General features: G+C 37.5%; 2 protein-coding genes and 1 long non-coding RNA gene across 4 annotated transcripts; all 3 read right to left on the bottom strand.

The window, feature by feature from the left end:
* Positions 1-602: 602 nt before the first annotated feature.
* On the bottom strand, positions 603-2,801 carry LOC103964422 (feruloyl CoA ortho-hydroxylase F6H1-3). Of its 2 annotated transcripts, XR_007252488.1 has the most exons (3): positions 1,981-2,801; positions 730-1,381; positions 603-638 (listed from the first exon to the last, which is right to left on the bottom strand). XR_007252488.1 is itself a non-coding variant. In XM_009377356.3 (2 exons), exons 1-2 carry the CDS (start codon positions 2,472-2,474, stop codon positions 793-795), a joined length of 1,083 nt encoding a protein of 360 aa, XP_009375631.2. In that variant the 5' UTR covers positions 2,475-2,800; the 3' UTR covers positions 603-792. The 2 variants fall into 2 exon arrangements, 1 of the variants encoding a protein (XP_009375631.2); XM_009377356.3 differs by having other exon boundaries at positions 603-1,381; positions 1,981-2,800.
* Positions 2,802-8,341: 5,540 nt separating this feature from the next.
* LOC103964362 (F-box/kelch-repeat protein At2g44130-like) lies at positions 8,342-9,718 on the bottom strand. The gene has a single exon (XM_009377296.3). It carries the CDS (start codon positions 9,485-9,487, stop codon positions 8,438-8,440), a length of 1,050 nt encoding a protein of 349 aa, XP_009375571.2. The 5' UTR covers positions 9,488-9,718; the 3' UTR covers positions 8,342-8,437.
* A 4,849-nt stretch (positions 9,719-14,567) lies between these two features.
* LOC125470192 lies at positions 14,568-16,607 on the bottom strand. The gene is made up of 2 exons (XR_007252429.1): positions 16,187-16,607; positions 14,568-16,085 (listed from the first exon to the last, which is right to left on the bottom strand). It is a non-coding gene; the product is annotated as an uncharacterized LOC125470192 (long non-coding RNA).
* Positions 16,608-17,040: the final 433 nt, after the last annotated feature.

Below are 17,040 nucleotides of genomic sequence, written 5' to 3'. Positions count from 1 at the left end.
CACTAAAAAAAATTGTTCATCTTCAATAAGGAGATTATTACTGTTTTAATCATTATTATGAATAAAAGTTTTACTGTTTTAAATTCATATACTATTATTAATTCAATTTATTTTTATGTCGAATGAAATACACGTTTTGAAGATGGAAGAAATTGGAGGAGGAACTCCTGCAAACTCGTCCACAATATTTATCATCACAATCAAAGTTCTTTGAAAATGCAGTCGAAATTTTTTAAATCTAATTGCATGAACATTCAGTATAATGCATAACCGCAGCCTAAAGCCGCGACGCGTAAACCGAGCCGACGTCCAAAACCCAGGAGAAATCCATACGAACCGTTTCGTCCCTCGATCTCTCCGTTAACCTCATCGCCTTCGTGCGATATCCTGTGGAGATCTATGATCTCTGACCACACAGACGAGCTGCAGTCGTGCAGTCGTCCCAGGTGACACGCTCGTCTTCTTCTCTCGCCACCATGCCTAGGCATAGTTTGTAAGTTTAAACTTCTCTGAGGTTATAATTGTCATAGACTCCTTGTGAACAGTTGGATTTGCATCATTTTCTTTGTGTGCATTTAGTGTGAAAGGAGAAAGATTCAATATAAACGGTCAAAGAAGGATATTTCATATTCGTCAAGCTGTCACAAAGAAGAAGAAGAAAATCAGATCACATACTCAGTTCAATTTAGAGTTGGATATGATGAGTTGTAGTAGGATAAGAATGCATACATTTAAGAGATTTAATCGCATCTCTTACTACATGAGAAAATTTTCGTGCGTAGTGCATAATCTTCATATTTTGGCAAACTCAATCGTTGTCTTTCCATTATGGGGCTTCGCAAAGAAATGCTTGACATAATCAGAAAAGAGAACTGACTTATACACTGGTTTCTCGCCACTTTCAAGCACTTCTAGCAGCGGAGAGATCATCTCAGATGGCCTTGGGAAGACAAATATGGGAATCGAAACCCTGTTCTTACTTGAACTGACCGCTACTCGATGCTCAACGCTCTTGTATCGCCCATTGCTTATTATTTGCAGTGCATCACCAATGTTGATAACTAAGGACCCCTTCACAGGTGGAACATGAATCCAGCCACTATCCTTGTCATTGCCATTGTCATTCCTTCGCACGTAAAGCCCACCAATATCGTCCTGAAGGAGGATTGTAAGCGTTGAGATATCAGAGTGACGGCCATTTCCGACTGCGAGCTCAGGATTTGGGCAAATGGGGTAGTAGTTGAGCTGGATCCGCTTGGCCCCCATTAAAAGATATTCTTTTGCTTTGTCTATTTCTTTCACATTTAGTCTTCTCATTAGCAACTCTACGAGTCGTTTTGTAAGAATTTCAGACTTCTTCATATATTCAAGTACTTCATCCCTAAAACCATAAATACATATATACATAGTCGATAACTTGGTATAAATACTTTTATTCAGATTAATCAGTTAAAAAATCTAAAGAAGATATAATGACTTTTAAGATGATGGCAATGAGAAATGAATTGTTTAGTACGTACTAATCTATCATATGTGGTACGATCTCCATACTTGGTCGATACTTACTATTTGGTTCATATTTGACATGATTGACAAAATATATCAACCAAATTAATATCCATGATACGCTATATATCGTAGATTTGGTGTCTGCTAACTAGCCACTGTCCTACAAGTGATCTTTGTTATGATTAAAAGTTCTTTCTTATGAGCGGAATGATATGGAAAATGAACATGATATGAATGTACTTACTAGCAATCTTGTGTTTGAACGTGTATCATTTATTATTTTTATAGCTTTATTCGTGTCCTAATTTTTGGAAATTTATTTTGTATAGTGTTCGTACTTGTAGCGTATCTCTACCAGTACCTGTGCAACTTAGTTTATCATGCTGTATACCTGAATTTATAAAATGGATGTACATGTTAGGGTGAATTTTACTTCATGTACATGTTAGGGTGCATTAATTTACTTCTTACCTGCACACAGGAGGCCAAAACGCAGAGGCCTCATGCTCGTCCCCATAAGCATAGAGACCAAGGAAATCTTTCCACTCCAGAGCCTTCTCTGCTTGAGGATTAAAGCTCGTGCCATATTGGACATTGTTCGAAGGCGAACGCTCTTTCGAGTACTTACTCTTCGCCTCAGCTGGCAACAAAAAGAAGCGATGAGTTGCTTCCTTCACATTCTCGAGCACTTCAACCGGCACCCCGTGATTCACTAGCTGAAAGAACCCCAACTTCTCTGCTGCACTGCAAATAGATTCTACCACTTTCGGGTCGTTCCAATTCGACATGTCAATGATAGGAATGGAGTCTTGGGACATTATCATAGTACCGATTCTTTCTTCAAGGGGTTGGATGTATTGGTTGGGGATGCTTTTGAGGCCCAATTCTGAGAGTCCCTTTACTCCATTGCCTTTGTTTATAACAAAGTCAGTGATATCTGAGAGGTCGGAGATGGTTTTGGCCATAGTTGTTAAGTCTTCTACAATCTGGGTACGGGAGAAGAGAGTGCTTAGTTTACTATCTATATAGTAGAGTTTTGATCCAGCGACTAATACATATACTTGGATATTCTATATCTACCCTTCTACTCTGTGTATTAACATCTAACCTACCATCAAATGCAATTAGAATGCTAGCTTGATCACGTGAGCTTTAGGTTGGGCACTAAATTACCTAATCCTAAGTGCTAGGTGTTGCTTTACGTCAGTTCTACGACAAGGTGCAGAAATATTTTTATGTGTAATGTGACAGTATGACAATCACTTGTTAGAAAAAAGAAAAAAAAATTCGCTAATGCTCATGCAAATCAGTTATGTCTAGTAATTAACTGTGGCTCGCATACATAGGTAAGAGTCCGACTACAACAAATTAAGGCACATATATATAGATATTCCTAGCTCGTGAGATAGGTCTATTGGTCACACAAATTTTATTAGTCACACAAATAGTCACACAAACTTAGTGCATATAAACTACAGTGGTAAGGGTGCTGACTACGGTTTCTCAATAAACAAAAAGAATGTTGGAGATTCCGAGTCCAATGGTCCGATCTGGTGAGTCTGCTTGACCCTGACCACAAGCATGGTGAAATTCCTTATAGTCTCTCTGGTCTTAAAAGAAGTAGATAATCATGACTTACCATCCGTTGTTCCTATTTTAAAAAAAGAAACAGTGTGCGTATAAATTCTTCTCTAGTGGGTAGGTGGTGTAACACGCAATATTAATACATACCTACTTATGAATTGACAGATCGACATTGAATTAGGCTCATCTTTTATTGTACGTATAGGTCAACTAAGTAGTTTTTCAACCCATGCAAGACGTTTATTATGGTCTTTTAGGATTTGTTTTTTTTTTTTTTTTTTTTTATTATTTTTTTTTATGTGTTGAGAAAATTAGAATTCCCTAGTTATCTTTCATATTTTATGATTAAACATTTGTCTCTTTTTAAAATTTAATTAAAGTACTATGAATTTGTCCATATCAGCATTTTAGGTTTTATTTATTTTATGTCATTTTTGTGCTTTCATTTAATCAAAGTGGTATATATATTAATTTTCAATTTTGTTTGAGATTTTTTTTTTTTGTTTTTTTTTTTTTTTCGTTTTTGCCATGAGATTGAGAAAAATTGTCCCTTTTTCCTACTGTACAATTACCTTTAAAGACAAAATTCAATTGAAACTAAAACCAAAATTTATCTATAAACTCATGTCCAATAATCAAACACTCCGCTCTATGGCTTGATTCTTGGAGAGCAATGGATTCTCCAAACCCTTGAAAAAGTTTATTTCAAAATCAGAAATCGAGAATGGTGGACTGAAGGACATTTTACTGGATTTGAAAGAAATGTATTGCAAGTATTCTGAGATGTGTAGTGGAGGTACAAATGTACACAGCGAGGAGAAAGTATTTAAGGCCTTAGAATTGCGGTCAAGACTGATAAGTATTGCAAGGAGGCAAAGAAAGGATTTTCAGATTTTGACTTAAATATTCTTTTGAAAATACATTTGTGGTTTAAGAAAGGGTAAAACTGATTTCAATTGCTTATAAACTTATTCTTAATCATGAAGGAAAAAAGTTTGTGACATACCCCAACCGAAATTAAGGTGTACTGGCCGTTATGTGAGGGTGACGTAGCCATGTACACAGTGCGGAAGCAAAAATAATAGTAAAAGTACGAATAAATAAAAACCAAACTACCAAAAGCTAGTTAAAGTAACACACTAGTGTGAGACTAAAAGTGATAGACAAAATTCAGAGCACATAAAGCCTAAGTGCAGTCCAGAAGAACGAATACTAATTACACAACACCCAAAGGTGATCCTACATTTGTGTCGTTATGTCAGAACCACTGTCAAGTCCTCGTGAGCCAACAAAGCGCTTCTAACTAGAACTTGGAGGGGCACAAAACAGAAAGTGTGAGTGGGCAAAAACAAAGCTTTTCAAAATCATTTCATTCTCAAAAGTTCTAACCCCTCTCCATAAACCCTGTATAATTTCCCAGAAAACAGAATATATATATATATATATATATATATATCGAAATCATGCTCAGAATAACAACATCTGTAAATATGCCATATCGAATATCTCAACATAAGATGTAAGTAACCCAGGTAATGTCAATCAATGCAAATGATATATCAGCCGGAGTCACCTAACGTGACCTGTACGGCTGAATCTAGCGCTCAAATCCACAACTCAACAACTATACCTGCACACGAGTCAGAACCACCTAAAGTGGTATGTACGACAGGTTGAGTGTAAATAAATACGCTCAAGTGCTACAATCACGTGAAGGTTGTGCGAAGTATTGCAAGTCACCTACGAGTCAAAACCACCTAATGTGGTCTGTACAACAGGCTGGCACCTACCTTGGATTCAAGGTGAGCGTATGGTGCAGTAGGTGAACGATCACGTGAAAGATGTGCCATAACTCTGGGTGGGAACACTAACACCAGAGTGCAGGTTTATGAGCTTTCAATGCATCTCACATAACCACTAATTCACAACCATAATCTATAAACTTACCTGGCACTTACATGTGCGTCCGCAGCACCAATCATAAATATTTGCAACTACTAACACAATTAAATAGGCAGACACTTTGCATGGCATTTTAAAACATATAAACATTCAATTCCATTTTCTGGGAAAACTCTCAAGTATATATACGAAAAACCAAAAGCCCACTCACTGGTATGTGGAAGGGTCATAGCCTCCGAGCCTCGAGTGACTGTGCTCGTCCTCAGGATAGGTCTCACCTATATGCGAAACAACTATATAAACATCAATTTAATGCACATATGTAATAATTTCTCATACAATGCTCAAATGGGGTGTTTGAATATACCAACGTGATCTACTCAACCTCACGAACATCCCCATATTTTTAAAATAACTTTCTGAGGTCTCTCGCGCCCCCACGTGCCGGCCATGCGTAGGCACGTGCCTAGCACACGGATGGAATCCCTAACGGCATTAGGGAATATTCCGTCCAAAAGCAAGCATATTCCGTTAAAACTAACATGACGTTGTTAACTGCCGTTAGGAATATTCCGTCAGAGTTGATGGAATATTCCGTCGTCTTCTCCGATGATCCTCGTCGGAGCCGCCGCCGGCTGCCATTTGCATCGCTGGAAACTGGGAAGATTTTCTTCATTTCTTAACCAAATTCCATGAAATTTGTACCAATATGAAGCTTACATTGAGTAAAACAAAACCTTACCTTTGAAGCCCCAAAATTGTCGGAATCTCGCTGGAGAAATCTCGCAAAATCCGGTCAACCTTAGAACTTGCTATCCCGACGTCCAAAATCCTTCAAACTTGTTCCCCGAGCTTCGTGAGAAGATTCTAAAGCTCCCTATAACCTCAAAACTCGATGAAACCTCCGTGATCATGAGTGCATGAATAGTGCATGAAAACTAGGTTCTCGGGTTCTTGGGTTTTCGAGGGTTTCAGGTTCTAAAAATAGTAAGGATGAACTCAGGAGCTTGCAAGGAGTTCGAATCTTACCTTCTAGACGTCGATCCACGCGTGAAAGGTTGGTTTTGAAGTTCGTCCATACACTTGCAAGGGAAATGGAAGAAAATCCAAGAGAAAGAAAAGAGAGGAAGTCACGGGGAAAAAGGGATGGGTGTGTGTGGTCCAAATGGCAGCCCACCAACCAACACAAATCAAACACCCTACAACGCTAATTAACGTCCAGAGGCAAAATCGTCTTTTCACACTAAAGTTACAAATAATTCGGGACGAGCTGTCATGGTTTGCAAATTTGTTTTTTGTTTGAATTTTTTTTTAAAAAAAAGGGCTAAACATCACAGCTTTTTGGTAGTTTTGCAAAATAGTTTAAAAATTGTTACAAAAACTATATAATTTCACCTTCAATGCATCGTGAGGTTTTGCGCAAAACCATGTAAGAGTTTTCGTAGGTATTCTTGAGGATAGAGTCCTGTTTTGGCAAAGTTTTGGGCCCTACTATGTTTTCAGCTTAAACAGTATATTAAAAAAGCATTTGTGCCTATACAATTTTTCTTAATGGCCATCAAAAATATTTCGCGAAAACAAAAAATTGCATTTTCTCCAAACACATGGGCTACCCATTACAATTTTTAGGCGGTTTTGGAAAAATGTACAAAATTCGTCATAAAATATATAGCCTTTCACCATACCGCACCGTAAGGTCTTGAAAATTCATTTAAGACTTTTCGTTGATATTCTTGAGGATGGATTCCCATTTTAGCAATGTTTTGGGCTCCACTATAATTATTTTTCTTTTATTTTTGAACTTCAGCTTAAATTCTACTAAAAAATACATTTGTGGCTCAATAAATAATCAAATGCAAGTTCCAACATTGCATTGTTATACCCTAAAATTAGAACAGAAAAAAAAATTACATAAAATTGAAGTTTTCTCTAATTGAGAACTCTTTTTTTTTGTTCAAATTGTGTTTCAAGTTCTGTGGAATTGTTTTTTTTTTTCTTTTATTTTATAATTTTCTCATTGCTTTCTAGTCATGATTCTTTTTTTTTTTTCTTGCTTGCAACTCTGAATTATTCCAAATTATGAATGGAAGTGCTTAATTTTTTACAGCATTGCTAAGAGTGTTGGAAAAGGTGTTGAAGGCCTCCAGGTTGGTGATGTGCTACCAGTTTTCACTAGGGACTGGGGGGATTGTGTGCATTGCAAGTTCGAGGAAAGCAATGTATGTGACATTTAAAGAATTAATACAGATAGAGGAGTCATGCTTAGCAACCAAAACCGAGGTTTTCTATAAACGGGACTTCGACTAATCATTTTCTTGGCACATCCATCTTCGGTGAATACACTGTTGTTCATTCTGGCTGACTTGCCAAGATCAATCCCCCTGGCTTCTTTGATAAAACTTGCATCCTCAGCTGTGGCATCTCTACAGGGTTGGTGTTCTGCCCGAAATATATGTTACGGTTTTGGTTTATGTAGCCAAAGTTGATCCCCTATGTTCAATCGTTGTGTAATACCAAATATTTTCTTTTCAAACATCAGGTTTGGGTGCCATTCTGAATGTGGCAAAACCAAAGAACGGATCATCACATGTACGTAAATAGTTTGGTGCAACACTTATTTTGTTTCTTATTGTAAATAGGGTGTAAATAAATTTTCACATATATGTATATAGATTTCCACGTATATATACTTACTACATTTTTGTATTGTTTTAAAACTTGCAGTATGGCATAGGCGCTCTTGCTAGTGAGCTATGATAGGACGTTTGTCAGTGCCGACCTTGAACCGTCAACGCATTGTGATTCATAAACGAAGGAAGGACTAGCAAACAAACACCATCATAAATACTTGCGTGCAATTAGGACAATAGGGATATCTAGGTCTGTATTTCAATTGCATCTAAATTTTCATCCAGCGTAATAAAGAAACAGAGACAACCCGTATGATAAAAATTCACGTGCAACTAGGTCAATAGGATGCTAAAGGTGGTGCTATCTCGAGGCTATCTCAAGTTTTGCATTTCATCAGTTGCAAATAAACTGTTTCAAACTGTAATAAGGGTTAATAGAAAATCGCACGAAAAAAGCTTACATGCAACTAAAATAATAAGATGTTAAGGTACCAAATATCTCAAACTAGCGATATAAATTTTATGTCTACGTTTCAAGTTTCGTGTATATTTTTCAAGTTCATGTAAATTTTTCTCCAATCTCGAACCATCGAATGTACCGCAATTCTTCATAGTGTGATGAGTCCTAGAGCCTATTTGCCGAAACGAAGGAACACTCGAAAAGACCCTATACAATTCTTGTATATATAATGCATGTAGGTATTACGAACGTAAGATACCAAAACTATACGTCATACATTCAAATAAAGAAAAAAGGTTGCACCCAAAAATCATACATATACTCATGTGTCATTATCCTTACTAGTTAATATCTAAATCTCAACGCAGCAACCTGATTGAACAAACCCAGAAAACTCGTCAGGCACACTAATCCTATCTAATTTGCCATTTTGCCCTCCCTTCGTTTCTTCCGCCATATAGAACCCTTGACTTGACCCTTGGTACTCCGACCCCACCACCAGGGTCCCACCCCCAAGAATGACACCGCAGGTTCCAACTCGGACCGCCGAGTCCAACTCACCCCGACTCACCAATCTCCCATCTTCCCCTACTCCAACACAATGCCTCGGACAATGTCCCGCCTCCCACGCCTCGTCCTCCAGCCGCCACCGCCCCGACCCCAACTCCAACACCTCGGCACCTGCCTCGAAGACTCCTTGACTCTCGGTGCGATACCCGCTAACCACCCAAAACTCGCTCCCTATCATCACCCCCTGACACTCGTCTCGCTCCTGACTCATCTGAGTCAACTCAGTCCACTCGTCTAGTCTCACATCATAAACCCATGCAGACTTCAACGCGTCCTTGTTCTCGTCGTGCCCACCCGCCACGTAGACCCGTCCAGCGTCCGATCCGATGGCGAAAAAAGAGCGCTTGGACGGCATGTCGTTGGCTTTCTTCCAACGTGAAGTGGTGAAGTCGTACACAAACACGTCTGTGACCGGGCTGTAACTCACCGGGTCCCACCCGCCAATCGCCACAAGCTTCCCTTCACAGCTTGCCAATTGGCAAAACAAGGGCATACCATTTGGGTACTGAGGAACCGGGTCGAGTCTATCCCACGAACGACTCACCGGGTCAAACACGGTGATTCCGAAACTCGGTGACTCGGTGGATTTAGGTACGTCAGATTCTGAGGCAACAAGCTTTCGAGGAAGAGCTTGAACCAAGCATGCAACTTTGTGGGTGCGCGCGATTTTCTTCCTGTGATGGTAAAATTCTTGGCTTTCCAACAGAGTCCGCCATGGACTGCAGACCCGGGAAGCAACTGGATGAGCTGAGTAGGGCAACCGCGTCAGACACTCGAGTCCGAGTTCTGCAGGCAGACCCGGGATCAAATCGGTAAGCTCGATACTCCACATTTTAGCAGAGAAGTGTGGTTTTGCAGCAAAGCAAATTAAGCAAGAAGTGCTTTTTGCAGCTAAGGAGGAAGTGATGTTTGCCAAAAAAAAAAATAAGCGTTGTTTTGCATCAAAGAAGTGTATTGTGCAATTGCGTCGTAGGCCATGGACTAATTATTTATAGAAACGGTTAGATGGTGGACTCTGTAAAAAGGAAACATATTGTAATTGCATTAGTCATGTTCGAAAACATCTAATTTCAGATTGGACGGCAAATATTTTTTTTTCCCTCAAAAACCATATATTATAAATTGAACCCTTAAAACTTATTTTTCTCACTCATCCTTTTTATTTTTTTCAGACATAAACCCCATTTACTAGAGTCCAACTAAGCAAATTTCCTTAACAAGCTTGGTATGTCAGTTTTATAATTTTTGTGTTCCTAAAATACCCTCATACAGTGTAACGTGGGTTAGATTTGACTTATAATTAATCATAAATTTGCATTGCATTTATTATTTTCAATGCAATTAAATGTCAATTAATCTATTATTTGATTAGGCCTTTTTTTTCTCAAATTTTTTTACCAAAAATTGTTTTATCGTGAAACTAGCTTACCTTATTAGCATGCAATATATAATATAAATAAAAAAAATTATGGTGTTTTACGTTGAGACATGGACAAATAATTTCTGTCAAAAAAAATTATACAAAATAATGGTTGTATTTTTTTCTTTCCATAGAAAATAATTTACCTATCCATATGTTAGTACCCACTTAGAATAGAAATCCTGTAAAAATAATTTACCTACCACATAGGTGTGATATTGTAAAGAAAAAATGTATATGATTATTATAAGTAATAATATGCATGACAGTATTATTTATATAGGTAAATTAATAAGTAGATTGGTAAATTAGTATGTACTACAAAAATGCAAATAAATTAGCTTGTAACAAAAGAATGTATGTAAATTAGTGATTTTTTTTATTTAAATATAGGTAAATAGTTTGTATCAAAAGAATGTAGGTCAATTAGTTTGTATCAAAAGAATGTAGGTAAATTAGTAAATTTTTAAAATATAGGTAAATAGTTTGTAATACGTGGTTTTAAAATAGGAGCTCAATTGCTCATTGCTAGCATAATTGAAGGTGAGTAATAATAATATTTATTGACATATATTAGGTCATTGTGGCGTAAGTTGTAAATATTTTATACGGATATGTCGTTTATTTGTCAACATGGCAGACTATTTGAATTTTGGATTTTATTTGGATGTTTAATATGAGGTGGGTTTTTGTCTAGATAATATCAGTTACAAGGGCCTATATCTAAACAACCCTATTATAAATGGCCGCTGGCCCCATATGATTCTGTTTACATTCAGTTTTTTTTACGGATAGAAAAGATTCACATAATATTTCAGCGTCTCATAATTAAACTTCCACATCCTTACTAAGACTTCATTCTTTACAAAATAGGTACATTTACAAAGATTTGATCCTGAAACAAACATGAATATAGTCTCGAACTCTACTAACAAATAGAAAAACAATCACAATCTTTATCCTAATAGAAAATCATAATACATAAAATACTAAACATTCCTTAAGATAAAAATAAACTAAATTGCTAACTTATTATTACTCAACACTTTGAAAATATATCACTAAAGTGTGCACTGATCATATTATGCAAACTAATTATGTCACATCCCGACCCGGGACGGATCACTTCCCGGGCCTGCTCCACCACCGTAGCACTATATTGTCCGCTTTGAGCCCCGACCACGCCCTCACGGTTTTGTTTTTGGGAACTCACGAGCAACTTCCTAGTGGGTCATCCATCATGGGATTGCTCTGGCCTCCTTCTCGCTTAACTTCGGAGTTCCTACGGAACCCGAAGCCAGTGAGCTCCCAAAAGACCTCGTGCTAGGTAGGGATGGAAATATACATTTAAGAATCACTCTCCCTAGGCGATGTGAAATGTTACAAATTATATTGCATGGTATTGATTCAAAGAAAACTAATCAAAAGAACTTGAAAACTTTAAATTTTAATCAAAATGATAAAAATATGTTGTAAGTGATTAGTACTATGAATGATTTTTTAAAATAAAAATATCATTTTCATTAAAAATAAATAATACTAAAAATATTTTGTTAAAACTCTTTTGATTCAATAGCCAACCACTATTACTGAATTGATTGATAAAAACAAAGGGGATAAGGGTCGGAAAGGAAGGGATGACATAGCAGCAGCAATTGGACATGACGTAATGTGGGCTCGATCAAACGTGGCATGTAACCAACTATCGTGATCATGGTAAAATCGGCCTGCCATGTGGCAGATAAGTGGATGTGTGTATACAATTCAATTGTATGGGAATACTGTTTGATGAGGATGAGGATGAATTTCATTCATTAGTTATTACTTAATCGCTTGCAACCTTTGGATAGAGACAATAATGACTTTTTCCGTGCCAAGTTGCGAGTGAGTGGATGTTATATTCCAAGTTTATCGTATCTCAAGCAGGAAAAAGTTGAAATGTGCAATTTATAAATATTTGGTCAGTGAAAGTGAAATTTAGTACTAGTTTTATCTTGACAAGCACAATATGTCGATCGCATGGGTTTAATGGCTAAAAGAATCAAGATAAGGTTCGTTGATCTCATCCTTTCTTGGTGCAAGAGTCGATGGGTGATTACTCAAGTTGGTTGAAAAGATAGAATTACTTGGAAAAACATTCCATAGAGCAGTACCAAGGAGGTCACACTACTAAAGAAACACGACTCTACAATTTCAAACTCATAAAAAATTGCTATTAATCAAATTCAACAGAGGTCGAGTTTCCTGTAGTTATTTCCTAAGAGCAACAATTATAAAAAACAATTAAAACAAAAAATACAAAAGATTTTTCTCGACAAAGTAAAAAAGTGAGCACAACCACAAAAACTTTTTTCGACCGTGCGAGAGAGCAATCACAACCAATAGAGAAGATAAATAAGTAAAGAGGGAAAGAGGTGTCCAGAGGAATTGCTTCCGACCCTCAAAGCCAAAAACGAGGATCCGCGGCTATAAGAACTTTTCCTCTAGTTTTTCTATCTAGCAGCTGATTTTATATGCTTAGATATGGTTTGGCGAACAGCGTGACATAGTTGTTCATAAGTTATAGTTATTGATAGATCTATTTGGCGGTAAAGGATGGATTGCGAGTCTTCCTTCAAATTGGTGACCTAGTGGTAAAGGGTGGATTGCCAAGCTTCCTTCAAACTAAAAACGGGAGGTCTCATGATTGAAACCCGCTGCTAGTGTGGAAACCAGACTTGTGGCCAGAAGAGGCTGACATGCCTCTGTGAGTCTACCCAGCCTCTGAAAAAAGTGGATAACTGTGATTTGCCACTAGGTATTCCCCTTTGAAAAATAAAAACAAAGATATATTTGGCGTGTGACACTCTTTGAGTTGAAAGCCCTAGGCTAAATTAAGCGCCATTTCCTTAAGTATGGATACTCCCAATAATTCTATTGTATGATTTGTATACAACTCTTCAACCCATCACAATTTACTATATTAAGCAATGTTTTTTCTTCCGCTTTCTTTGGACAAACGAATCACATCAAATCAGTTTTCAATGACTAATCTAATCCAAACAAACAACAAAATAAATTATATGTGGAGCGCATGGGTTTAATGGCTAAAAGAATCAAGATAAGGTCGTTGATCTCATCCTCTCTTGGTGCAAGAGTTGATGAGTGATTGTCTAAGTTGGTTGCAAAGATAGAATTACTTAGGAAAAACATTCCATAGAGCAGTACCAAGGAGGTCACACTACTAAAGAAACACGACTCTACAATTGCAAATTCATAAAAAATTGCTATTAATCAAATCCAACAGAGGTCAAGTTTCCTAGGAGCAACACTTATAAAAAAAAAAAAACAATTAAAACAAAAAATACAAAAGACTTTCTTGACCAAGTAAAAAAGTGAGCACATCCACGGAGACTTTTTTCGACCGTGCGAAAGAACAATCACAACCAATAAAGAAGATAAATAAGCAAAGAGGGAAAGAGGTGTCCAGAGGAATTGCTTCCGACCGCTCAAAGCCAAAAACAAGGATCAGCGGCTATAAGAACTTTTCCTCTATATTTTGTATCTAGCAGCAGATTTTATATGCTTAGATATGGTTTGGCGAACAGCGTGACATAGTTGTTCATAAGTTATAGTTATTGATAGATTTATTTGGCGGTAAAGGGTGGATTGTGAGTCTTCCTTCAAATTGGTGGCCTAGTGGTAAAGAGTGAATTGCCAAGTTTCCTTCAAACTAAAAACTGGATGTCTCGTGTTCGAAACCCGTTGTTGATGTGGAAACCAGACTTGTGGCCAGAAGAAGGCTGAAATGCCTCTATAAGTCCTCCTGGCCTCTATAAGCCTGAGGCTAATCCTCTGAGTATGGATACTCCCAATAATTTTAAGGAAAACTAACAAAAAATTCAAAAAAAACTTCATTTTTAATGAAATGCCCTTTTTAAAGATGTAGTGAATAATACCAAGGAAATGTATAAACGTGGTTTTTCGTTAAAAGTAAACAATACCAAAAATGTTTTGTTAAACCTCTTATAATTCTATCGTATGATTTGTATACAACTCTTCAACCCATCACAATTTACTATATTAAACAATGCTTTTTCTTCCGCTTTCTTTGGACAAACCAATCGCATCAAATCAGTTTTCGGTGACTAATCTAATCCAAACAAACAACGAAATAAATTATATTGTTTGGATTGGAATGAATCAGTCAATTTTTTTGGCCATATATGGGAAATGAATTATTGACCTGTGAACACCTCTCCACTCACGTAAGTAAACTTACTAGCTAAAGATGCTTATTAAAAAAAATCTTGAACGTTCTAGTGAGCGACGGACTCAGAGGTTTGAGAGCGAAAGAAAGCGAGGTTTGAAAGAGAGAAGTGGAAATTGACACGTTCCGATTCTAATATTCCATGAACACCAGAATATGCACGTACTGGTCGATACCCGAGGGTGACGAAAACCATTTATTGAATGCAAATGCTGAAAACAAGGAATAAATAAGACTGTTGAGAACAAGGAATAAATAAGACTTATAAATTTAAATATAATGAATATGCATTTAAGGAACTTGTTCAAAGTATACAACTAATTACAATACTAAAAAGAAATAATATAAAATTGAATGAATAAGAGGATGGGTCCTACACCGTGAGGACTTGAAGATGCCGATGCAGAAGTGCCTGAACACCGGAATTGTATGCCTCGATTCCAAGTCTTGAAGGGGGCGCAAAACAAATATGAGTGGACCAAATTGATATAGATATAACAAAACAGTTATCAACATACTAATCCCCAAGTTTTATGAAAACTCATAAACATTATAAAAATAGGTTTTCCGAAACCTAGCATGTCGTGCAATGTCTCAAAATATATCTCGTATACATCGTAATCACTAGTGAATGTTCAATATCCCTCCAGGCCCCATGCCAGATCCCTGTCTCTATGCCAATTGCTAGAGGAAAATCACCTTCAGGCCCCGTGCCAGCTCCTCGTCCCTGGGCTAATTGTCAGAGGAAAAACCCTTCAGGCCCTATGCCAACACTGTAACCATCGCCCAGGACGGAATCTATCCTTCACCCCTGTAACGGAATAGGGACACTAGGTAAGTACAAAACCATTGAATATACATTTATTTGAAAGGCAACTTCATAGTATAAAGTCATCCATCATCTATACTATAAAGAGGTGTTATAAACGTGTTCTAAATATTATATTGTCATCCATCAGATATTTTATAAAGAACATGGGTTATAGGAAAAATAGTAATAATTCAAAGTAACCTCAATAAGCATGTTATCTCATAAAACGTTTCATAAAACGTAATCATTAAAATAATGATTTTCATGTATGCATTTCTACTATTAAAACATGCATTTTAGAATGGGTCCACTCACATATACTTAGCTGCCGAAGAGCCACACAAACTAGCCGAGACAGAACGCCACAATAAATTGCCCTTAAGCACATAAAGGGTACAATTAATAAAACTTTATTATAACAATTGAATTTGGAAAAATGGAAGTTGGAAACAAATTCAGGACGTCGAATTATCCTAAGAAGAGTCCCAAGTAAGTTTTATAAAAGTCAACACAAGAATATTCCAGAGAATATTCCTCGGAAGGTTCCAACTGGGTTTAGGGCTTAGGGTTTGGACTTGGGTTTGGTTTAGGTTTAGGTTTAGGTAGGTTGGGCTTCGGATAATGGGTTAATCGGTTAAGGGTTTCAAATTTAAAATGGGTTTTAGGGCTGGGTTATATTAGGTTTGGGCTTGAAAGCTCGTGGGTCTTAGGCTGGCTTAATGGCCTAAAGGCCTGTCTCACTTAGGTTCTCAAATGGGTTGGGCTTGAAGGCCTGACCCTATTCCTTTGGGTTTTAACACAAAATAAAAAAAATAAAAGGTTTGGGTTGGGTTTAAACAGGCCTAAGGATCATGGTTCTCGATGAGACAAAGAGAATGGTACCTCGCACGACGTTAACTCGCCTTAGTTTGGCCAAAAAACACCTCGAAAGCCTCGGAGGTCGCTGGAAACTAGGTAAGATTCAAATGGATATAACTTCTTCAATACTCAACGAAATTGGATGAAATAAAAAGGAAAGTTGTAGTCCTCAGCAAGACGAAGAGATTGATACCTGCATACAGCCAAATCGCTGTGGTTTGGCTGGAAATTTCCTCGACAGGGACAGTACTCGTCGGAAATTTTGGAAAAGTTACTCCGAGCAGTTTTCTGCGGTTGACGCGTATGCACCACTTAAAACAACCTTCGATCTAACCCTAAAAGATAACCCAAGGGTTTCTATAAGCTTACCAACGTCGGAAAAACAAGAAACACGTCGGAGAAGACGATGAACAGTGACACCGTCACTATTGGGGTTCCTTGAAGGTTTGCTTGAGTTTTCTCAAGGTTCCTACGTCCAGTAATGTTGGTTTGGGGTTGTTGTTGCTTATGTAAGTGACAAACTTGGGAAGAGAGGGAGAGATCATAGAGGGAGAGAGATCCGGGAGTCACATGGGAGAGGGAAGAAGAGAAGAAAAGAGGGAGAGAAAGATGAGGTTACGGTGAGGGAAGAGAGGAGAGAGAGAAAGAGTTATAAAAATCAAGAAAAGAAAGAAAAAGGGAAGGGAACCAAGGGACAAATCAGGAGGTGGGCCCCTTGGGCTCACCATTAAGACCCAAAAACCAATTTTAAAAGAAAAAGATCTAGTCTAAGGTGAAATTTCACGAAAATACCTCATTCGTTCCGATAAAATTAGGATGGGTTGTTACAGAAACGACAGAAAAAATCGAGATTGTATAGTCGAAGCAGAGCATTTAATAGCAATCGACGCAGTGGGCAGTCGTGGATACAGACATCGTTCCACTGTGCCAAGGAGGAAAAAAGAGGGAGAATGAAGAGCTGATTGAGGGCATTTTTGTCATTTCACTATTGTGAATATTGTTTTTTGAACCGAGTAGTAATGTCTATATATAATTTATGCATTCTAG

The sequence above is a fragment of a genome, unplaced genomic scaffold (assembly GCF_019419815.1).
Source record: "Pyrus x bretschneideri cultivar Hongxiangsu unplaced genomic scaffold, Pyrus_bretschneideri_v1 Contig5, whole genome shotgun sequence".
Lineage (NCBI taxonomy): Eukaryota > Viridiplantae > Streptophyta > Magnoliopsida > Rosales > Rosaceae > Pyrus > Pyrus x bretschneideri.
Note: the sequence above shows the minus strand (reverse complement) of the source record. Positions and strands in the feature narration are given on the sequence as shown.

Bases quoted from the DNA above. Each gene is read 5' to 3' on its own strand.
- LOC103964422 (XM_009377356.3), bottom strand. From the start codon at position 2,474: ATGGCCAAAACCATCTCCGACCTCTCAGATATCACTGACTTTGTTATA. The intron at 1,382-1,980 runs GTAAGAAGTAAA...TTATGGTTTTAG, and splicing joins TTTTGGCCTCCTGTGTGCAG to GGATGAAGTACTTGAATATA.
- LOC103964362 (XM_009377296.3), bottom strand. From the start codon at position 9,487: ATGTGGAGTATCGAGCTTACCGATTTGATCCCGGGTCTGCCTGCAGAA.